This window comes from Hemiscyllium ocellatum, chromosome 16 (assembly GCF_020745735.1).
Source record: "Hemiscyllium ocellatum isolate sHemOce1 chromosome 16, sHemOce1.pat.X.cur, whole genome shotgun sequence".
Taxonomy (NCBI): Eukaryota; Metazoa; Chordata; class Chondrichthyes; order Orectolobiformes; family Hemiscylliidae; genus Hemiscyllium; species Hemiscyllium ocellatum.
The window spans coordinates 53,878,371-53,903,286 of record NC_083416.1 but is presented as its reverse complement, the minus strand read 5'-3'; the positions used below and the strand labels follow the sequence as shown (position 1 = coordinate 53,903,286).

At 40.3% G+C, this 24,916-nt stretch overlaps 1 protein-coding gene across 2 annotated transcripts in view; it reads left to right on the top strand.

The window, feature by feature from the left end:
* Positions 1–24,916, top strand: part of jade2 (jade family PHD finger 2) — a 197,453-nt gene that overhangs the window by 87,163 nt on the left and 85,374 nt on the right. For both annotated transcript variants that reach the window (XM_060837269.1, XM_060837270.1), the window contains exon 6: positions 17,174–17,355. In XM_060837269.1, coding sequence (XP_060693252.1) covers positions 17,174–17,355 — 182 coding nt within the window. The remainder of the gene's footprint in view (positions 1–17,173; positions 17,356–24,916) is intronic.

The following is a 24,916-nucleotide window of genomic DNA, read 5'->3' as shown; positions in this document are numbered from 1 at the left end:
GGCACTTGATGGTGGCTCAGTGATGTTAATTTGTTCTCTTAACTTTGAATATCAGTTCAGAGAAATTGTTGCCTTTATCTAACGTCTGGTGGAACGAGCCATGAGAATATTGAAGCAATGATTCCAGTGTCTGTACAGGAGGAAGAAGATGAGATGGAATGTATGTTTCTGAATACTGCCCTTCAGTTGTAATTGGTAATGTTTAATGAGACTTTTGAAAAATGAGATTGAACTTTTGAGTACTAACTCCTAAAAACAAGTTACAACAATTGAGTGAAGGATCTGAAATTTTGAATTTTGATGGCTGCTTCCCCCATCCTTTGAAATGTTGGCATATTTTCAATTTCCATCAACCCAATTAGAACATAAATTTATTTTAACCAGCGTCAGATATAAGGCTTTGCTTCAGACCTACTGTTCATTGATGCTAAAAATCTTCTACTGAAATTATTTAGCTGCACTGGCTTAAAGACATAATGATCCGTCATAATGTATGCCTTTTGCAATATTATGAACTGTGATTCCAATAGACCTCATTGGCAGTACGCATTGAGATCTTAGTTAATGAACCGTGTTAAATGTCCCACTGTAAGACAAGGCCTGCATTTCTGCATTTTGAGCAATTGAATTCCCTGAGGCAGGTATCCACCAGTATAAATGATTCCAAATATCTTTGCAATTGATATGGAATTAATTTTCAGAAACACTGGTTCTGCTCATTGATGGGTTGGTAAGCTGTGTATTTTTGGACTCAGACGCAACCTGGCATATAAAATTGACAGTGAGAAAAGGGTATAAGCCCATTCTTATTGCTGGCTGCATATAATCCATCATATTACTTCTGCCTTGAAAGGCGAGCTTAAAAGTTTGATCTCAGTTGTTGGTCTGTTTGTAAACAATATATCTACAAGAATTCCAGTGCAGATTTCAACTCAACCTGGTACATTATTAGGGTCTGGCACAAGAAATATCTGGTTCATTTCTGGCAAAGATGCCGATCTAGATCTTTTAAAGAATCTGCTATGATCGAGAGGTTGAATTGATTTTATTTTTGCAACATCGGCGGGTTTATTGAGAATTTTGTGGATTGTCTCAGTAGTTGTGCAGTTTGTTACAGTTGTCAAAATGTGAACAGTTTTCAGAGCAATTTTTTGGATCTGAATTGGGCACTAGATTATTCACCAAGAGAGGGTTCTTAATGAAGAGATGCATTTTTTCAGTTTGGTAGCTGCTGAGCGGCACCGGGTGTGAAAGCACCTGAAGGAAGAGCTGCATACTTGTAGTATATTATGTAAACAAAATGTGGCTAAAGTTTCCCCGTAATTCTTCCTATGAACTCTACCAAACCTGTTTATTGTCCAAAAAAAACGTAAAATTTCTCTATCAGAAGACAAGTTAAGCTGATGTTCAGAAGATAAGTTCGACACTACATTCTGCATCACCGCTAGACTATGAGAATCAATGAAGGTACGATTACAGAAGACTTGGTTCTCCCACAGCTGGAGAGCTGAGAGCAGCTCAGGGCATCAGACTAAAAGAAGGAAATGTTGGCCTTTGCAGGAGTGCAGCATAGAATTATTGTAATGATATCTGGAAATCCATGGCTTGAGTTACTAGGAGAGATTGTATAATTAAGAAACCAAAGATCTGCGGTTGCTAGAAATCAGAAACAAAATCATAAATTGCTGGAGAAACTCAGTAGGCCAGGCAGCATCTGTGGAGAGAAAGCAGAGTTAATATTTTGGCTCCAGTGACTCTTCGTCAGAATGGTGTTTTTTCAGTAATTTACAATTTGATGCACAAATTAAAATTATATCCATTGGAATTTAAAAGATCTGATTTCAGGTTTTCAAGAAGGAATTTTTAAGGGAATTAGATTGACCAGATTGCTGGTTGGGAAATCTAGAACTATTTCCAGAGTCTTAAGAGTTAGGGACAGGCCTTTGCAACATGAAGTTAGAAAACATTCTTACACAGATAGCTGTGCACTCTATTTGACAATGATTCTGTATTTTTTTTTAATTCCGGGGCTGATAGATTTTTGTTGTTTGGAGTGGATAAAGATCCAGTAGATTTTAAGTCATATAGCTGTATTGCTTAACTTCTGTGTTTGACAGAATATATCACCTGCTTGTGTAATCTTTTCTCATGTTTCACTCTTGGAGTCCAAGTGTCATTTGGGTAGACTTGCGCTCCAATGCCTTCAAAATCATATGTCCTTCACGTGGGGTGATGCCCAGAGTATGCCAGCTTTGCACTAATCATGACTACTATAGCTTCTGCACTGTTGTATTCAAGTCCTCTGGATGTGAAGTCCAATCCAGTACTTAATTTGATTATTTCATCTACTTGTTAATAGCATTTTAATTGGTACAGTTTTAATGGTATTAACTGGAAGTCTTCCCTATGTATACACAAGTTGAATTTATTTAATATTTTTTAATATAATAAAACTTCCACAGGCATTTTGCAGGTAGGTACATTCTCAAACAAAATTTGACAGTGAGACACTAAGGAGAAATTAGATGGTTGTCCAAGATGAGCGTCTTCAACCAAGGGAGAGAGCTGCAAAGGAGAAGAAGGTTTCAAAGTGATTTGCAGAGATTGGCGTGAACCCACCTGAAGGCAGTGCCACAAATGGTGGAGCACCGAAAACTGCAATGTACAAGAAGCTAACGTTGGGGGGAGGTAGAGATTTTGACAGGTTGTAGGGCTGGAGAAGATTATCAAGAACAGAAGAAGAAAGTCCATTGAAGGCTTTGAAGATGAATAAATTTATTAAAATTGATTCATTAGCAGACTAGGAACCAGCGTAGATCAAATGGAAGTGTTTTGCATGAATAGGATTTGGAACAGACAGCTGAGTTTTGGTTAAGAGTTAAGTTGGTAGCTAGGGAACAGAGTAGGTGAAGGAGAAACAATGATGATGCCTTTGGTTTTCCAAATATTTAGTTTCAGGAATCTTGTTCCTTTATTGCACCATGAGATAGAAGTCGTTCCAATCTCATGTCTTGCTTGCTTAGATAATCTACTCATTTAATTTTGTGCTCTCAACTCAGGTTTGATAAGCTGCAAAAATGTGTATTCATTTATAATGGCATTTTAGAAATATGATATGTTGATATTGGCTTCTAGCCTCTTCCTGGCTTTGGCAGAATACTGAAGTGAAACATAACATTTTAACCATGTTGTGCCATCGCAGTAGGCAGTTCTTTTACACTTCACATTTCTTTTGCACTGTTATTAAATTTCACTCAAATTTCTAGAGTGCCAGCTCCATCACTGTCCTGAACCATTCATATTTCAGCATTAAGTCAACCTGGGTTCCAGAGCAAAAGAGTAAATGCCAATAAAATAGGCGTGCTTGATTTTTAGTTGTCTCAGCAGGTGAGAACAGAAACAAGCATATTTTGGAAAATAGTGCTTCTGGGTGGTGTGTCAACGTTCCTAATACTTCCAGAGTGCTGCTATTTTCAAATCAAAGTCAGAAGTCACACGCCACCAGGTCATAGTGCAACAGGTTTATTTGAAATCACAAGCTTTCAGAGTGCTACCCCTTCACCTGATGAAGGAGCAGTCTTCCAAAAGCTTGTGATTTCAAATAAACCTGTTGGACTACAATCTGGTATTGTGTGACTTCTGACTTCGCCCAGCCCAGTCCAACACCAGTACCTCAACATCATTTTCAAATCAAGGGAAGCAGGGAGAGCAATGAACCTACTTGCCTCCAGTTACCAGCAGGTTACATTCTGTTTGAAAAGCTTATTAATGATCTGGAGAGGACCAGAAGGCAATTCTCAAATTGTAGATTGGCTGAATTATTTCCTTATTTTTCTACTTTTATACTTGGAAGAAACTGTAGTGCTGAAACTTTTTTTAGCTCACTTCTTTATTTTTCTCTTTCTATACCAAAAACTTTTGTACCCAGATGCCTTTGTACCTAAAATGGCACCAGGAGTGGTGACACTTCTCACTGCACTCTTGTACCTTGTATTTGAGTTCATGTGACCATAAATCAAATCAAATCAAACTGAAGCAGCTTGATTTCACTAGTGCGCAGCTGTTTGGTGCAACCTGAAGGCCCATCAAGTAGTATGTTTTATTCCAAAAGAAAAGTGTTTGTACTAAATGTTGCCACATCGAGTATTGGACGTTTGGTCAGCCTTTTGGCCATTTCTCTTCATCGTGAAGCTGCTGTCCTGCCTACTCTATTGTGTAAGGCTGCTGTACGTCCCACCATGGTTGCAGCCTGCCTTTGAGAATTGTGTTCAGCAGTGAATTCTGAGATCCTGACAGCACTTGGCCTTATTTGTAGCATGAGTCCAGGACTTGGAAATGATTCAGCTATTAGTTCCCGATCCACTGGCTTCAAAATCAAGCCCAGGCTGATTAAAAGCAATTTTATTTTGCTCCACGGTTTTTGGATACCAGATACAGCTCATGCTTGTAACCTTTGGATACTCACTGACAACTTTGTAGAATGTTGAGTGGCTTTATGTTGAGGCAAAGAAAGAATGCTATCACTGAGCCGGATAACTGGTAAGTGAGTTCTCTGCTTAAAAGTCCCATCCAAGAGTAGTACCAACAGCATTGTGGTTTGCAAGCCAGTACTGAACAGTAGAGATCAGGAAGATCTCTGAATTGATTTTGTTTTTGTTTGTGTACATGCTGATGCAGCTGTTTTCTGCTAAGGATTGCCCTGAGTGTTCCAAGGGCAAGGCAGAAAAATCAGCTTGGACAGACAGGGTTTCTCTGCTAATTGCTTTACCAGTGACCCTGTAAACGGATATATAATGCCACAGGATGTTATAGTAAAGAAACTGGCCAGCTTTGCTCTATTCAGTGGGAGGCGATGTGGTGTGTTATTGCTGGACTGTTAATCCAAAGACTCAGGTAATGCATTGAGGACCCAGGTTCGAATCCCGCCACAGCAGATAGTGGAATTTGAATTCAATAAAATTCTGAAATTAAGAGTCTAATGATAGCCATTGTCAATTGTTGGGAAAATCCATCTGGTTCACCTTCCTTTAGTGTAATAAACTGCTGCCCTTACCTGGCCTGACCTACATGTGACTCCAGACCCAAGCACTGTAGTTGACTCTTAATGGGCCTCCGGGCAAATAGGGTTGGGTAATAAATGCTGGCCTAGTCAATCACACCCACAATCTGTGAATGAATTTTTAAAAAATTTTGATCTTTCAAGCAACTCACTAGAACATAGAATATAGAAAAATACAGTGCAGTACAGGCCCTTTGGCCCTCGATGTTGCGCAGATCCAAGCCCACCTAACCTACACTAGCCCACTATCCTCCATTTGCCTATCAATGCCTGTTTAAATGCCCATAAAGAGGGAGAGTCCACCACTGCTACTGACAGGGCATTCCATGAACTCATGACTCACTGAATAAAGAATCTACCCCTAACATCTGTCCTATACCTACCACCTCTTAATTTAAAGCTATGCCCCCTCGTTATAGCTGACTCCATACGTGGAAAAAGGTTCTCATGGTCAACCTTATCTAAACCCCTAATCATCTTGTACACCTCTATCAAGTCACCCCTAAACCTTCTTTTCTCCAATGAAAACAGCGCCAAGTGCCTCAGCCTTTCCTCATACGATCTTCCTACCATACCAGGCAACATCCTGGTAAACCTCCTCTGCACCCGTTCCAGTGCCTCCACATCCTTCCTATAGTATGGCGACCAAAACGGCACACAATACTCCAGATGCGGCCACACCAGAGTCTTATACAACTGCAACATGACCTCAGGACTCCGGAACTCAATTCCTCTACCAATAAAAGCCAGTACGCCATATGCCTTCTTCACAGCACTATTTACCTGGGTGGCAACTTTCAGAGATCTGTGTACATGGACACCAAGATCCCTCTGCTCATCCACACTACCAAGTATCCGACCATTAGCCCAGTACCCCATCTTCTTGTTACTCTTACCAAAGTGAATCACTTCACACTTAGCTACATTGAACTCCATTTGCCACCTTTCTGCCCAGCTCTGCAGCTTATCTATGTCCCGCTGTAACCTGCTACATCCTTCCTCACTGTCGACAACTCCACCGACTTTCGTATCATCCGCAAACTTGCTCACCCAACCCTCTAGCCCCTCCTCCAGGTCATTTATAAAAATGACAAACAGCAATGGTCCCAATACAGATCCTTGCGGAACACCACTGGTAACTGCACTCCAAGATGAACCTTTATCATCAACTACTACCCTCTGTCTTCTTCCAGCCAGCCAATTCCTAATCCAAACCTCCAACTCACCCTCAATGCCATACCTCCGTATTTTTTGCTGTAGCCTATCATGGGGAACCTTATCAAATGCCTTACTAAAATCCATATACATCACGTCTACCGATTTACCCTCGTCCACCTCCTTAGTCACCTTCTCAAAGAATTCAATAAGGTTTGTGAGGCACGACCTGCCCTTCATAAAACCATAGCTGACTATCCTTGATCACATTATTCCTATCCAGATGTTCATAAATCCTATCCCTTACAATTCTCTCTAATACTTTGCCCACAACAGAAGTGAGACTCACCGGCCTATAGTTACCAGGGTTATCCCTACTCCCCTTCTTGAACAAGGGAACCACATTTGCTATCCTCCAGTCTTCTGGCACTATTCCTGTAGACAACGAGGACATAAAAATCAAGGCCAATGGCTCTGCAATCTTCTCCCTTGCTTCCCAGAGAATCCTGGGATAAATGCCATCAGGCCCAGGGGACTTATCTATTTTCACCCTTTCTAGAATTTCCAACACCTCTTCCCTACATACCTCAAAGCCATCCATTCTAATTAATTGTGACTCAATATTCACATCGGCAACAATGTCTTGTTCCTGAGTGAATACCAATGAAAAGTATTCATTCAGTGTCTTCCCAATCTCTTCAGCCTCCACACGCAACTTCCCACTACTATCCTTGACTGGACCTATTCCTACCCTAGTCATTCTTTTATTCCTGATATAATAGAAAGCCTTTGGGACAACTAATTCAGGAAAACAATGTACAGATGCTGGTGCAAGAGAATTTCTCAGGCAGAGCACTATTTTTAGAAGGGATTTTTTAAAACACCTCTTTTGTGGCAATCTTTTGTATCCTGTTGTTTCTGTCACACTGTCCAGTGAAAGTCATCTATGATTATTTACTTCATTATGATAATTCCTGATTTTGAAAACCTTGCATCAGGTCAATTGTCATTGGAAAGAAGTTGTAGTTGTTGGTTCAATTTAATGCTGGTTCAACTTAATTGAAGCTTCCAATAGTTTGTTGGTACTTATTATAATTTCACAAATGAAGAATCAGTGCAGAGTTAAAATGCCAGAGATCAGCCATCTTTTCTGGGAGAGAGTCCCAAGATAAATCATAAGTGGAGAGGAAGATGCAATGTTGATTTCCTGAAAGCGCTTATCAATAATATCAGTTTCGCAATGAAAAATTAATGAACCCAGCTTCCCATGATGCTTATGAAGATATTTTATAGAATCACAGAAGGGGAAGCTATTTGGCCAGTCATACTGGTGCTAGCTCACAATCTTTCTATCTCGCCTTAACCAAATGGTCATGACTCCGTGTCTGAAGGGAGTAATCCTTAGTCAAGGGATGATGTGGAGGTGCCAGTGCTGAATTGGATTGGACGAGGTCAAAAATCACACAATACCAGGTTATAGTGCAATGGGTGTTCATATACACCTGATAGACTATAACCTGGTGTCCTGTGATTTTTGACTTTAGCCTTCAGTAAGGGAGTCCCAGCGCAGTAAATTAAATGTAGTCTCCAGTTAAGGGCTTGGGCATGTTCAGTCAGTTGCTTGAGGTGATTCCTCTCCAGGAGTTAGGAGCTATATGTGAGGCAGCCCACCACCTGTCTTGGATCATTCCGATCTATTATTGCCTTTTCCTCCCACTAAATATTTCTGCTTCCCATGCTTTGGTGTGCCATGACAGCATTTTACAGTTCGCTAGCCATGTGTTTGCTGTTGAGGAGAGACTGCCCCAGCTGTACTTCATACTGACTCCAACTGTCCTCAGTTTTACTGGATTGGGATTTAGACCTAGGGCCACCTGTTTTCCCTCACCCAAATCGAAGCTATGAAATGGAAAGCCCAGCATCTGAAAACAACACCAAACCCAGCTGCAATCTCATTTTGGGAAAACTTCAAATATTTTGCAAATGATCACACAAATCCCGGGAAAATATATCTATGGTTGTGCTAAATTAATAATTAACGGAACTAACTCCATCAGTGCCCCCTTGTATGCTGCAAATTCTTGCACGTATGTTATGGTCTGTCCAGGAACCAAGTGCTTAATGAGCACCCTAAGTATTATTCAGTCACTGAGTCACCAGTCACTTGCAGAAATGTGCTGCAGAAAAAGGGAACCCTACATCAAAGGGAAATAATATGAAATAGCTTGTGCTGCATCCTCCAGTTGATGCCCCGGTTCCTGTGGAGGAAAAGGGGTCTGCAAATGTATCTCTATAAAGCCCTTTGAACCTGTGCATAACATTGGTAAGCCTATATCTCCAGGTTTGTCATTTATCTCAGTATCATTTACTCGCCTTCACAATTTGTATCAAACAGTCGTTTAAGCATCAGGAAGTAGCTGGCAAAAAAAAAGGCACTAATATTCTGTCCCAGCATGCATTAGCAAGTGATATTTGTCACCAAGGTGAGGTTTTGACAAATAAAAGATTTTTTTTAACTAAGGCCCAGCCCAGGATTAACTAATCTGGAAATTTGACGTTAATTCAAGCCAGGAATGTGAAATGTCATACACGGTGTGATTGAAAAGGAGTAAATGCAAATAGTAATAGAAGTACAGTGACGGGTTGATCAGAGGACAGGCCTGAAGCCATACGTAGCTCCTAAATGCACAGATTGATGCCATCCAGGTACAAGAAAACGCTACTCCGAGAACTCCGAATGTATTAAGCCCTTTGCAACTGTGCAAGGAATAATTGAGGTACTGTCCTGTGGTGTTGACCATTTCATCAGACCGCAGACAGTCTTGGAGATGATGGCACCTCCCAGGTCATCTGCAGTGGAATCCCCTTTATCATAACATTCCCACCAGTGAAGATGCAATGGCAGTAGGTGATGAAGGTAGTGTCCTTTAGAGTGACTGTACATTCCTTCCACCCAGCCATTCGAATCCAATGGATGGGAACACACTCAGGAAGTCACACAGTACGGGGAAGCACTTGGGGAGTTTAGACCTAGCAGCAGATTTGGAGCTGTCACCAGCCTCAATAATCCTCAGATATCCAGCAGGCAGCCAAACCTCCTTCCTCACGAAAGAATCAACCTGAAAGAGCGCTCAGTTAGCCAGTTGGATGCAATCTACAAGCAATCAGGAATCGCCGGAGGAAGAAAAGCTGACAGCAGGCCAAAGCCAATTCTTTGGAATGGCTTCTGGACCCTGCACAGAGATTTGACAATCACATACTCCTGTGGCGTGTGTCTCTTGAAGCTCCGAAGTGATGTCTGTTGGAAAACATCGGGCAAAAAATGCTGTGAGCTCACTTTAATCCTAAATTTTCTGAATCATGGGCATACCAGTTAGCGAATTGTTTCCATTTTAAATTCCTTTTAATGTATTCTATTTCTGCTTGGTATCAACGGTTACCACCAAGTGAGGCCTGTCATTGCCACCTTCCAAACCGACCAGTTATTATCTTAGAATCTTTTGTCATAGAGTCATCGAGATGTACAGAATGGAAACAGACCTTTCGGTCCAACTTGCCTACGCCGCCCAGATATCCCAACCCAATCTAGTCCCACCTGCCAGCATCCGGCCCATATCCCTGCAAACCCTTCCTATTCATATATCCATCCAAATGCATCTTAAATGTTGCAATTGTACCAGCCTCCACCATATCCTCTGGCAGCTCATTCCATACATGTACCACCCTCTGCCAGAAAAGGTTGCCCCTTATGTCCGTTTTATATCTTTCCCCTCTCACCATAAACCTATGCCCTCAAGTTCTGGACTCCCTCACCCCAGGAAAAAGACTTTGTCTATTCATCCTATCCGTGCCCCTCATAATTTTGTAAACCTCTATAAGGTCACCCCTCTGCCTCTGACGCTCCAGGGAAAACAGCCTCAGCCTGTTGAACTTCTCCCTGTAGCTCAAATCCTCCAATCCTGGCAACATCCTTGTAAATCTTTCCTGAACTCTTTCAAGTTTCACAACATCTTTCCAATAGGAAGGAGACCAGAATTGCGTGCAATATTCCAACAGTGGCCTAACCAATGTACAGCTGCAACATGACCTCCCAACTCCTGTACTCAATATGCTGACCAATAAAGGAAAGCTTCCAAACGCCTTCTTCACTATCCTATCTACCTGTGACTCCACTTTCAAGGAGCTATGAACCTGCACTCCAAGGTCTTTTTGTTCAGCAACACTCCCTAGGACCTTTCCATTAAGTGTATAAGTCCTGCGAAGATTTGCTTTCCCAAAATGCAGCACCTCGTATTTATCTGAATTAAACTCCATCTGCCACTCCTCAGCCCATTCGCCCATCTAGTCCAGATCCTGTTGTAATCTGAGGTAACCCTCTCTGCTGTTCACTACATCTCCAATTTTGTGTCATCTGCAAACTTACTAACCATACCTCTTATGTTCGCATCCAAATCATTTACATAAAATGACAAAAAGTAGAAGACCCAGCACCAATCCTTGTGGTCACAGGCCTCCAGTCTGAAAAACAACCATTCACCACCACCCTCTGTCTTCTCCCTTTGAGCCAGTTTTGTTTCCAAATGGCTAGTTCTCCCTGTATTCCATGAGATCTAACCTTGCTAATCAGTCTCCCACGGGGAACCTTGTCAAACGCCTTACTGAAGTCCATATAGATCACATCTACTGCTCTGCCCTCATCAATCTTCTTTGTTACTTCTTCAAAAAACTCAATCAAGTTTGTGAGACATGATTTCCCACACACAAAACCATGTTGACTATCCCAAATCAGTCCTTGCTTTTCCAAATACATGTACATCCTGTCCCTCAGGATTCCCTCCAGCAACTTGCCCACCACTGAGGTCAGGCTCACCGGTCTATAGTTCCCTGGCTTGTCTTTACCGCCCTTCTTAAACAGTGGCACCACGTTTACCAACTTCCGGTCTTCCGGCACCTCACCTGTGACTATTGATGATACAAATATCTCAGCAAGAAGCCCAGCAATTACTTCTCTAGCTTCCCACAGAGTTCTTGGGTACACCTGATCAGGTCCTGGGAATTTATCCACCTTTAACCATTTCAAGACATCCAGTACTTCCTCCTCTGTAATCTGGACATTTTGCGAGATGTCACCATCTATTTCCCTACAGTCTATATCTTCCATATGCTTTTCCACAGTAAATACTGATGCAAAATATTCATTTAATATTTCCCCAATTTTCTGTGGCTCCACACAAAGGCTGCCTTGCTGATCTTTGAGGTGCCCTATTCTCTCCCTAGATACCCTTTTGTCCGTAATATATTTGTAAAACCCCCTTGATTCTCCTCAATTATATTTGCCTAGGCTATCTCATGTCCCCGTTTTGCCCTCCTGATTTCCCTCTTAAGTATACTCCTATTTTCTTTGTACTCTTCTAAGGATTCACTCGATCTATCCTGTTTATACCTGACATATGCTTCCTTCTTTTTCTTAATCAAACTCTCAATGTCTTTAGTCATCCAGCATTCCCTATACCTACCAGCCTTTGCTTTCACCCTGACAGGAATATACTTTCTCTGGATTCTTGTTATCTCATTTCTGAAGGCTTTCCATTTTCCAGCCGTCCCTTTACCTGCAAATGTCTGCCTCCAATCAGCTTTCGAAAGTTCTTGCCTAATACCATGAAAATTGGCCTTTCTCCAATTTAGAACCTCAACTTTTAGATCTGGTCTATCCTTTTCCATCACTATTTTAAAATGAATAGAATTCTGGTCGCTGGCCCCAAAGTGCTCCCCCACTGACACCTCCGTCACCTGCCCTGCCATATTTCCCAAGAGAAGGTCAAGTTTTGCACCTTCTCTGATAGGTACATCCACATAATGAATCAGAAAATTGTCTTGTACGCACTTAAGAAATTCCTCTCCATCTAAACTTTTAACACTATGGCAGTCCCAGTCGATGTTTGGAAAGTTAAAATCCCCTAAAATAACTACCCTATTATTCTTACAGATAGCTGAGATCTCCTTACAAGTTTGTTTCTCAATTTCCCTCTGACTATTAGGGGGCCTATAATACAATCCCAATAAGGTGATCATCCCTTTCTTATTTCTCAGTTCCACCCAAATAACTTCCCTGGATTTATTTCCGGGAATATCCTCCCTCAGCACAGCTGTAATGCTATCCCTTATCAAAAATGCCACTGCCCCTCCTCTCTTGCCTCCCTTTCTATCTTTCCTGTAGCATTTGTATCCTGGAACATTAAGCTGCCAGTCCTACCTATCCCTGAGCCATGTTTCTGTAATTGCTATGATATCCCAGTCCCATGTTCCTAACCATGCCCTGAGTTCATCTGACTTCCCTGTTTGGCCCCTTGCATCGAAATAAATGCAGTTTAATTTATTAGTCCTACCTTGTCCCTGCCTGTCCTGACTGTTTGATTCACTTCTGTTCTCAACTGTACCAGTCTTAGATTGATCTCTTTCCTCACTATCTCCCTGGGTCCCACCCCTCCTAGCTTACTAGTTTAAATCCTCCTGAGCAGTTCTAGCAAATTTCCCTGCCAGTATATTAGTCCCCTTCCAATTTAGGTGCAATCCGTCCTTCTTTTAAAGGTCACTTCTACCCCAAAAGAGATTCCAATGATCCAAAAATGTGAATCCTTCTCCCATACACCAGCTCCTCAGTCATGCATTCATCTGCTCTATCCTCCTATTCCTGCCCTCATTAGCTCGTAGCACTGGGAGTAATCCAGATATTACTACTTTTGAGGACCTCCTTTTTAAATTTCTACCTAACTCTCTGTAATCTCCCTTCAGAATCTCATCCTTTTCTCTTCCTATATCGGTGTTTCCAATGTGGACAATGACCTCTAGCTGGCCCATCTCCCCTGTGAGAGCATTCTGCACCCTCTCTAAGACATCTTTTATCCTGGCACCAGGGAAACAACACATCATTCTGTTTTTTCTCTGCTGGCCACAGAAACGTCTATCTGTACCTCGGACTACAGAATCCCCAAACACAATTGATCTCTTGGAAGCCAACGTACCCCTCGTTGCGTTAGAGACAGTCTCAATACCAGAAACTTGGCTGTTCATGCCACGTTCCCCTGAGAATCCCATATTTATTAAAGAAATTTGGATTTGATACATATGCCATAAGATGAATATTCAGTTGCAGATTCTCACCTGGATATCCATTACATAAGACAAATACTTTATGTCAGTTGTTTATAATTACAATAGCAATTATGTAAGAATGAGTTTGCACACCTCAATCTAATCTTGACTTCAAATTATATCGCAAACCATGAGATTTGAGAATCACTATTAACTTACAGTTTTTTCCTCCGATCTATTACTTTTGTGTAATACTCAGCAAATTTCTCTTTTGCTGCTAGTGAATTGTCCATATTGCTAATCATCTCAAGCCAAGGAGAAGGGTGGGCAGCTCTCCTCCAAGCTGTAGCAAGCACACATGACTGACAAATACAAATTTATTTCATAAACTCTCTGGAGTTTCACAGACTAAACTGCCTGGAGTCTAAGCTCTTGGCAGGAACACTGTGAACTATCAGGGTAAGCAATCAGTGTTGCAGATACAGAAGGAAATGGTGTTGGTGGCAGGAAGTCTCAGAGTTCCTCCTGAAAGACTGCCATTTACGCGATGTTGTTGGAACGCTACGTTTTAAATTGTTCAAACTCATCATTAAAAATACTCTTATTTGGGGGAAGGATTTCACTTTTATTCACATTCTGGGTCGATATTTAATTTTGCAGTGTTTTCCCATCATAGTTTTTATTTTGCGTAAATTTGTTCTCCAATTGCTGTAATTGAAGGGCATAATTGAATTGCGTAAAAATGTCGGAGCTTTTGTGAACAATGTAAGATTGTTTTGTGGAATATTGGGTTACAAAGACTCTGGTGGAGATGGATGCTCTGATTTGGGGCTTGTCATTCATTCAGTAAGCCAATAATGATATCCACAGCCCGACTCTAGATATCATGATTTGTGAGGAACACATGCCTTAACAGGTTTCAGTTTAAACATCACTCGTACACAATATCCAAGATGTAGTTTGTATGATGTTGGGTGCCAGGAACTGTGCATTACTGTGTGCCTCATCTAGCAGATTACCCAAGCTGCTGACTTTGGGGAGCTGCTGTAGTTTTATGATACACAGTAAACTATTATTCAATGACTGTTTTGGTTGCACCATCTGACACGTATTGGTAGCTTGAGTCACCTGGTGCCAGAGCTACAGAGCGAACATTAGCACAATGGGCACCACATGTTGGATCATTTCTCCCGTCCCACCAAAGGAAACACCTGATTTTTTTCAGCAAGAGCTTGAGGAGGCATTGTACTGGTTATGGGTCATTAACACATCTAGTCATTTTGTTTTTGATGTCATGAATTATCTCATGTAAGTAGAAGAGCATTTCTCATCGTACCCAAATAATATGCAAATTGCATCCTCTCCTTTGCAACCTCTGTGAATTCAGGGGTCCAGCTGCACAGATGAATAAAGATGTGGCATGTTACCAGTTAAGCTGCTCATGTTTTAATTTTAGTTCTTTATAATATCACCTCAGAATGTCCACATGCCCTTGGGAGGAATGGAATTGTCTATACAGAAACCTCTTTCTCAGCATTCAGATTTGAAGTATTTATTTGCTTTCAGAAGGAGATTGTTCATCTTTAAGGTGTTTCAGACATTTGACTCAGCGGTATCTTCTGTCGCAAATGAACCTCCAGGCCACAATTTTTAATTTAGATTTCTAAAGAGCTCTTGTTATCTCGCATTGTTGGGGATAATCTCGTTTAATCCTAGCATTAACGTCATCAGCAGTTGCACAAACCAAAGTGGAATCTCGGATGTCAGCTAGGGAATTGCAAAATTCAAAAACATATTGATAGGTTTAGTTTCCGTTTTGTTCTTTGAAAGTAGGATGGGAGCAGTCATGAATGTTTATTGCCACTGTTGAATATAAGCAGCAACAACTTGCATTCACATAGCATCTTCCCACAATATGGAGTGTTCCAAAGCATTACTTAGTGAAGAAATGGACACTGGGAAGTAGGAGTGCTGGACCTCTGAGACAGTTTAACAGGTGAGAGAGATAGCTAAGGGAATAGTTTATGGACGAGGTATTGACAGTAATTGGTGATGAGATTTGTGAAAACTCTACTGTGAAAGAGCCAACGTTGACTTGATGGGCTGACTGGTCTCCTTCTGTACCTCAGTGAATCAATTACTTTGTAACTTATTAGCATAAACATAGAATGATATTGGATAATGTTATTTTAGGAGAATGCAGAGACAAGGATGAAAACTCTTGATGTGATTCTGAACAGGAGTAAGGAGGAGCTAAAGTGGCTCATCTCTAGATATGCCACTACTTTAGTTGTGCGGTACAATGATTGTGCAGTGTAAGACCATAAGACCATAAGACATAGGAGCAGACATTAGGCCATTCAGACCATTGAGTCTCCTCTGCTATTCAATCAATGACCTGGACTCCACAGCTTTCTGTCACAGTGAATTCCATAGATTCGCCACTCTCTGACTGAAGAAGTTTCTCTAAGGCTGTGCCCTAGGGTCCTAATCTCTCCCACCAATGGATACATCTTGCCAATATCCACTGATGCTGAATATAATTTTATATGTTTAAATGTGCTGAAATCTACTGAGACCAGTATTCAGTCTGCCACCATGTGATGTTTAGTTGTCATGTAGAATGTGTTTCAAAGTGGTGGAGGTGGCGTTATTAAATTTTTGTGAGGCTGAACTGGATAGATTTTTGATGGACAAGGGAGTCAAAGGGTATAGAGAGTAGGCAAAAAAGTACTGGCCTTGATCTTGTTAATTTGCAAATCGGGCTGAAGAGGCTGAATGGCCTACTCCTAATCTGAATGTGTGTGTTGTCTTGAATATTGTACAATTAAGTGCACTGGGTAGTGATGGATATCAGATTTCCGTTTCCTGGGGATGATACTGGTCTGGCTAAATCACTGAAATGTTATTGTTCTCTTATTTGAAAGATTAGATGACTGGTCCCAAGTACCTTGCAATGGACTGTTCTAAATGCACAAGTTTCATGTTGGCCATTTTCACATAATCATCATCATACATCACGGAAAAGGACCCTTCAGTCCAACCTGTCCATATCGACCAAGTTTCCAAAACTAAACTATCCCATTTGCTTGCATTTGGCGCAAATCCGTCTAAACCTTTCCAATTCATGTACCTATCCAAATGTTTTTTAAATATTATAGGTTGACCTGCGTCTGCCATTTCCTTTGGCAGTTCATGCCACACACAAACCACCCTCTGTGTGGAAACGTTATCTCTCAGGTCCCTTTTAAATCTTCCTTCTTTTCCCGAAGGAGAAACCCCTATTTCTCCAAACCAAATTTGTGGCTAAAACTGAAAACAACAAATACTGGAGATCACAGCGGGTCAGGCAGCATCCATGGTGAGAGAGCAAGCTAACATTTCAAGTCTAGATGACTCTTGATCAGAGCTCTTATGAAGAACCATCTAGACTCGAAGCGTTAGCTTACTCTTGCCTCATGGGCGCTGCCTGACCAGGTGTGATCTCCAGCATTTGTCGTTTTCAGTATAGATTCCAGCATCTGCAGTCATTTGTTCCTACAATGTGCCTAAAACGTCTCGTTCCTGGAACGGTCCTGTTGCAAATGTCCTCTGATTTTTCACCTTTTAAATAGATGGAATAGTAAAAGGGAAAGTTTCTATGAATGTAGCCTTCAAAAGAAACCTTCAAAGAGCAAATTTCTGTATAAGAGGCTCGTAATTGAAGGCAGTTTATTAACCTAGTTGGCGATGGGTCAGGTATTTTTAAAATGGTGAAAATGGGTCAGTACTAAATAGCAAGGTGACAAAAGCAAGCTTGAATTTGTGGCCTGATGAAATTCTGCTAGAATATGACTTAATTTTTGGTTTCATTTATTTCTTCTGTAGGGTTTTACCAGAATTTGAGAAAACACTTTTTACTCCACAAGAACAAGTGTTGGACACTCTCACTGGCTCTGAGTCTGGCTATGTGGACATGAAGTTGCCTTCCAGGAGTACATGTCGCTATGACCTTGATGAGGTTGATGTCTACTGGTTGGAACTGGTGAATGCAGAATTTCAAGGAGCAGGTATTATTTTGTTCATTTCTAACCAGTGCGGGTAGTAGCTCAGATATTGCTGACTGCCCCTGCTGTTGAGGGATTTTCACATTTAACATTAACAGATTGGCACGCTGTTAGTAGATGATCCTCAATTTTCTCGTTGGTCTTTCGGCCTCATCAACTTGCTGATGAGGTTCACAACTTTCAACCTTCGGCATTCAGGGATTGACCCTTCTGCATGCAGCTCTCTTGTTGAATGAGCTGGAAAACTCAACTGTACATTTAAGAGAACTAGCTACAGATCTCTTGAGTACAATGTGAATACTAATCATCTGTAAGTGGAAGCCCAACCATCCCTGTCTGTGGTGAATTCAAATATTCTCTGAACAAGAGCTCATGGAGGAGGTGTTGCCATTACTGAAAATAAAATGGTTGTATTATTTCTCCAAACATGCGCAGGACTACTTATTCTTGCAGTTTTAGATTAAACACATACAAACACATACATACCCAAAGGCACACACGCACACGTTCAGACACAAATCCTTCAAATTTCAATGTCCAGTTTCACAGACTCTCATTCAGATGCAAAGAACATTTAAAAGAGTCAGTATAGCCCCATTATAATACTTCATTGTTTATATTTGCATGCATGGTACAGAGGGTAGTTTTGTAGAGATGTCATCTGCAATCTCAAGAAATCAAGAAACTGTCACTGTACTTGTGATACATTCTCCAGCTTTTAGGATTTATTGCCTGGAATTATAAAAGAAATCCTGTGAGTTTTTGATCTATTGATGCTTTGGAGAGTAGAACCCATTGGAGAAACCTTTCTCGTCATGAAATTTGAATTCTCTCTGTTGTGTTGGAGCATAATCTAAATTTTACATGTCCAACCTACAACGTGTCAGCTTTTAAAGAGATCCAATGTGTGCCATCATGCTGATGTAAACCGGTGTTGAGTGTGATTTCTCTGAAAATAATGAGCAGATGTGACACTGATGCTCTCAGGACCTTTGGTCACCAAAAAAGATGTGATATTGAAATTAGGACTATTGGAGGAAAAAATATAATTCCTTTATTCTGGAAAGTCCATTTCCAACATTGTCGTACAGCCCCTTTAAATAAAAGCATCATACTCTAAAATTTTCATTGTAGGTTTTCAAGGCCACTGTAAATGTACATGTGAATGAGAACAATGCAAATTTGTCCTGCTCCATAAATAATATACAATGCATTTAGAACAAAGTCTGCAGTGTTAGTTGCATGCAGGATGTGCCCATGTACTTGGGAATGTTTGCATAATTACAGTGTTAATCTGTCTGAGGGAAGTGGATTTGACATGGATTCTCCTATCAGCAAAATTTAAATTGCTTCATTAATTGAAGTAATGTTGATGGATTAACATTAGTGTGGAGATAAAGCAGTTTGGAAAATCACTAGTGGCATATTTTTCATTGCCCTTTTATTGTTTAGATCTTAAGGGAGCAGTTAGCAAAGCTTCATAAATAGAAATATTGAGAAATAAAGCAGAGAGGTTATTCTGAAATAAAAACAGAAAATGTGGAAATACTTAATAGGTCAGACAGCAACTGTGAAGAGAAATAGAGATAACATTTCAGATCCTGATGGCATTTCATTAGAACATTAGAATTGATACTGAACCAGTGTACAGCTCTGGTTGTACCATGTTTAGAGCATAGCATTCAATTCTGACCCCCATTTTTTAGGTAGGATGCGAGGGTCTTTGAGACAGTGCAGTAGACCCTTGCCGGCATTGTTGCAGATTTGAGTGATTTTAATTACAAGGTTAAATTGGGGAAGCTGGGGTTGTTCTCTGTGGAGCAAAAGAGAATGGGAGGGGATGAGGTTGTGTGGGATTTGATAGTCAGTACCAGATTGTGACAACTTTAGTCAAGGCAGACAAATAAAACCTATCCCATTGGCCAGCAATGGACAACTAGTAGCCTCTTACTTTCTGGAAGGACTCTGGAGGTGAGAGTTTAAGACCCCCAAGGGTCCTTGATTTTGGGTGTATTTCAGTACTCTCCGTTTAAATTTTAAGATTTACAAAATCCAAAGCAATTTATTTCTGGATAAAATTAAGTTTGAGATGTTTTCTGGTGAATTTACATACCTGGACACCTACCCATGTTTTATTCTTAAACAAAAAATCCTATTATTTGGCTGACAGGAGATATGAATGATCATTGATGCATTGTGAATATGCTCTTTCAAGATTTAATAGAGGTTTGGGAGTACAAAACCAGAAGTTATTTGCATAATATTTACCCTTGGCTCTGAGTGTTTCATGCTGATATTGGATACAACTAGTGGAAAAAGATTCATTGCTTAAAATTTCATCATCAGTGTTGATAAGAAACAATCACTTGTTTTCACTCAGTGCAAGTCATGCATTGGAAACCTCAGTTAAAGTTCCACCTGCTCCAGAGATGTGTAATAACGTCTTGAACTGGTTGTTTAGAAAAGAAGAATATTATTCAGGTGGAGAGAGTTCAGAAGAGATTTACTAGGATGTTGCCAGGAGTGGAGGGCTTGAGTTATAAGGAGATGCTGGATAGATTGGGACTTTTTTTCACTGGAGCATAGGAGTTGGAGAAATAACTTTATAGAGGTTTTTAAAATCATGAAGGGCATAGATAAGGTGAATGGCAGATGTCTTTTCCTTAGTTGGGGTGATTTTAAGACTAGGTGACATATTTTTAAAGTGCGAGCAGAAGGACTTAAAAAGGACATATGAGACAATTGTTTTACACAGTGTGGTTCTTGTGTAGAATTAACTTCCAGAGGAAATGGTAGACGTGGATACAGTTAGAATATTTATAAGACATTTGAATAAGTACATGAGTAAGAAACGTTTGGAGTGATATGGGCCAAACGCAGGAAGGTGGGGCTAGTTTAGTTTGGGATTATGGGCTGGTTTGACCGAAGGGTCTGTTTCCATGCTATATGACTCTATAGCTATGACTCCAATGCTTTGCTATTAATTTACGAGAGGGAATTACCACTTATGGCAATGCATTTAATGTGCTTTCATTATCCTTTATGGTACTACTCACTCCAATTAGATCCCTTCACTATCACAAGCGACAAGTCATCTCCAAGCACTCAACTGTCATCTGATGTATTGTTCAGAATATTTTCCTGAAAAAGGAAGTCTCATCAGATATTTATCTGGTTATTAACTAGATTGTTGATTGTCATATTTTTCTAATTAATAACTGCAAAGTAATTAAGCAGTTTGCACTTTGTCGTGCTAATTACATATTACTCTGTGGAAGTGCTGTGGCAGAAAACATTGCTAGTGAAGCACAATTAGTTAATTGGTAATAGTTAAGGAATGATGTATCTTAGCTGTTACAGCTCCAATTAAGTAATTGCACCTCTACTCAAATACCCTCTGAATGGTTGAATTCTGCAGTATCGTCATGGGAAATACAGTATCATTCTGGGTCATTGCATCTTCCAAAGCAACAATGAGCTTAGAACAATATGAATTTTGTACCTGGCTTGGGATTTTTATATATGTGGGAGAGTAAATTGGATATGCCTTCATTTATACTGCACTGACTCCTCCTAAATATTCATGTTCTGTTTCTGATTGAAGTATGATGTATGGTTTTGTATCACGTAAAAGAAGGCAAGTTGCAGACCAGGGATGCAAGGTTATGTTTGACCTGAATTTTATAGAAAAATAATTAGTGTGATCAGTAAGGATGCTTTGCCTTGTCATAATGTTGTCATTTCATAATGATAAATATAGACTGAATAGGTGGGAACCACAAAAGATAAAACCAGAGAGTTCCTTGGTATTGTTGTAACTAAGACATCATTTGGGAAGTTACCATGTGCCAACCTCATGGAGAGCTGTAAGTCTCAGTTTTTGCTGTGTCCGATTATCTTGAGTCTGTAAACATCCCTTGAGAATTAAGATGATGTTATTCCCTGATAATCATTTCCAGTTAAGCAATGTTCTACTTACCAGAAAATCTAACATTTCCTTCAAAAACTGCAATTTTATTGGTTGCTATTGAAGATGTTGGCAATGTCCAGGAATTAAAATTTAATTTCTTTCCTTTTCTTTGGACATTGGTTGACGTAAGATTCACTTAGAGTCTTCAACTTATTTCATTCGTTCATTGCACATAGACTTCTCTGGTAAAACCAGAATTTGTTGCTAATCCTTAATTGTCCTTCAACAGAAAGACATACTCCATCATTTCAGAGGGCATTGCTGTGGGTCTGGAGTCACTTGTAGGCCTCATAAAGTAAGAAGGGTGGATTTCCTTCCCTAATGAACCTTTCTTTTTAACCACAATTGATGAGAGTTTCATGGACACCCAGTGCTGAGACTAGTTTTCAATTTCATTTTCATTAAGTGAATTTAAATTCCATCAGCTGCCTTGTTGAGATTTGAACCCTTGCCCCTAATTCATTTGCCTGGACCTGTGGGGAATATAGTCCCGAGACATTGCCATTATCTGCTGACTCTTCCAATAACATTGTATTTACTATGCCTTCACGTTGTGTTTTAATAAATGCCCTGGTTAATGATTGCCTACAGTATTTCAGTGCAATAATTTTGTTTCGAATAAATTGTGTCACGAATCCCAAACCACTGGATGCAATTTGCACTTGACTGTTGTTGACCTTTAATGCAAGGAACAAGGCATGGTTTCTGACATGACCAGAATACACCACTGACTGTGATTGATTTTCAAAGGTGAGACTGTTTAGGTAATGTTTTTGGAACACTTTGGCATCAACTGGTAAAAGTGCTTGAAGTGATGCATGGAAGTGTTGTAGAAGCTATTTGGCTCATTACAGCGTCACGTAGTTAGAAGTCATTGTGTGATTTATAACGTTCAGTTTTTTAATAAAAAATGAATATTTTAAAAAAAAACAAACTGTACCATGTAACGAATTGCATGGCCATTTCAGTCTTTTGAAATCTAATTTCAAACATCCCTAAATATCCAATATTAAAATGTTGAAATGGTACAGGTACAACAAGTAATTGGGAAAGCTAATTGGATGTTCTTATTTATTGCGAGGGAATTGTGTACGTAAGTACAGGTTGTTCTGCGATAATGTGTGTTTCGTTAATGCAAATTTGCTGTAACGCGATTGACAAATTGGGGATACTGTTTCTAAAGAACAAACTTTTAAAGTATGTATTGGTCCTAATGTGATTCCAACCCCATTTGTTTAAATGGTGCTGCTATTCTACGATTTTCTTATAACACGAGATTGCACGAGAACTTCTAGTTATAGCAGAACCGACTGTAAGCAGGTTATGGTTCAGTTGTACATAGTACTGGTGAGACCACATCTGGAGTATTTTGTGCAGTATTAGTTACCTTACTTAAGGAAGGATGTAAATGCATCAGAAACCATTCAGAGAAAGTTTACTAGACTGATACCTGGAATGAGTGGGTTGTGTTATGAGGAAAGATTGGACAGGCTAGGCTTCCTTTTGCTGGAGTTTAGAAGGGTAAATTTATTTAATTGAAATGTATAAGCTCCTGAGGAGTCTTGACAGAGTGCATATGGAAGATTTGTTTTCTCTTGTGGCAGAATCCAGAAATAATGGTGACTGTTTCAAGATATGGGGTTTTCCATTCAAAACAGAGATGAGGAGAAATGTTTTCTCATGTAAGTTTTTGGAACTCTCTTCCTCAAACAGTGGTGGAAACAGATTCTTTGAATATTTATAAAGTAGAAGAACCTGCTCCTAATTTAAATGTTGTTTCACCTACTTTCTGTTACCTACTCAGTACAGTATTATGGCTGCAGAAAGGAAGTTTGAGGACTCGTCAACTGAGGTCATATGGGCTGAGATTAGAAACAAGAAAGGAGAGGTTACCTTGTTGGGAGTTTTCTATAGGCATCCGAATAGTTCCAGAGATTGAGAGGAAAGGATTGCAAATATGATTCTCGATAGGAGTGGGAGTGACAGGCTAGTTGTTATGGGGGACTCAATGTCCCAGATATTGACTGGGAATACTGTAGTTCAAGTACTTAAGATGGGTCAGGTTTTGTCCATTGTGTGCAAGAGGACTTTCTGACACATAGACAGGCCAACAAGGGCAAGGCCACACTGAATTTGGTACTGGGTAATGAACCCGGCCGGGTGTTAGATGTGGAGGTAGGTGAGCACTTTCGTGATAGGGACCACAATTCAGTTATGTTTACTTTAGCGATGGAAAGAGATAGGTATGCACCAGAGGGCAAGAGCTACAGCTGGGAGAAAGGCAATTATAATGCAATTAGACAAGATTTAGGATGCATAGGATTGGGAAGGAAACTGCAGGCCATGAGCACAATAGAAATGTAGAGCGTATTCATGGAACAATTACAGTGTGTCACACTTGATAAGTATGTACCTGTCAGTCAGGGAGAAAGTTGTCTAGCGCAGGAGCTTTGGTTTACTAAGGAATTTAAATCTCTTGTCAAGAGGAAAAAGAAGGCTCATGTTAGGGTGAGATGTGATGGCTCAGTTAGGGCGCTTGAGAGTTACAAGGTAGCCAGGAAAGACCTAAAGAGAGAGCTATGATGAGTGAGGAGGGGCTACGAGAAGTTGTTGGCGGATAGGATCAGGAAAGCCGTAAAGCTTTCTATAGGTATATGAGGGATAAAAGAATGACTAGAGTAAGATTAGGGCCAATCAAGCACAGTAGTGGGAAGTTGTGCATGGAGTCAGAGAAGATAGGGAAAGCGCTAAATGAATATTTTTCGTCAGTGTTCACACTGGAAAAAGAAAATGTTGTCAAGGAGAATACTGAGGAACAGGCTACCAGACTAGATGAGATTGAGGTTCATAAGGAGGAGGTTTGAGAAATTCTGGAAAGTGTGAAAATAGATAAATCCCTCAAGTTGGATAGGATTTATCCTCGGATTCTCTAGGAATCCAGGGAGGAGATTGCTGCACCTTTGGTTTTGATCTTTATGTCATCATTGTCTACAGGAATAGTGTCAGAAGACTGGAGGATAGCAACTGTTGTTCCCTTGTTCAAGAAGGGGAGTACAGACAACCCTGGTAATTATAAAGGTGTGAGCGTTACTTTGGTTGTGAGTAAAGTGTTGGAAAACATTATAAGAGACAGGATTTATCATTATCTGGAAAAGAATAAGTTGATTAGGATAGTCAACACTGTTTTGTGAACAGTAGATTGTGCCTCACAAACCTTATTGAGTTATTTGAGAAGATGACCAAACAGGTGGATGAGGTAAAGCCATTGATGTGGTATATATGGATTTCAGTAAGGTGTTTGATTAGGTTCCCCATGGTAGGCTACTGCATAAAATACAGAGGCACAGGATTGAGGGTGATTTGGCGGTTTGTATCAGAATTTGGCTAGCTGAAAGAAGACAGAGGATAGTGGTTGATGGGAAATGTTCATTCTGGAGTTCAGTTACTAGATGTGTACCACAAGGATCTGTTTTGAGGCCACTGCTGTTTGTCATTTTTATAAACAACCTGGATGAGGGTGTAGAGGATGTGTTAATAAAGTTGTGGATGACACTAAAGTCGTTACAGTTGTGCATAGTGCTATAAGATGTGGTA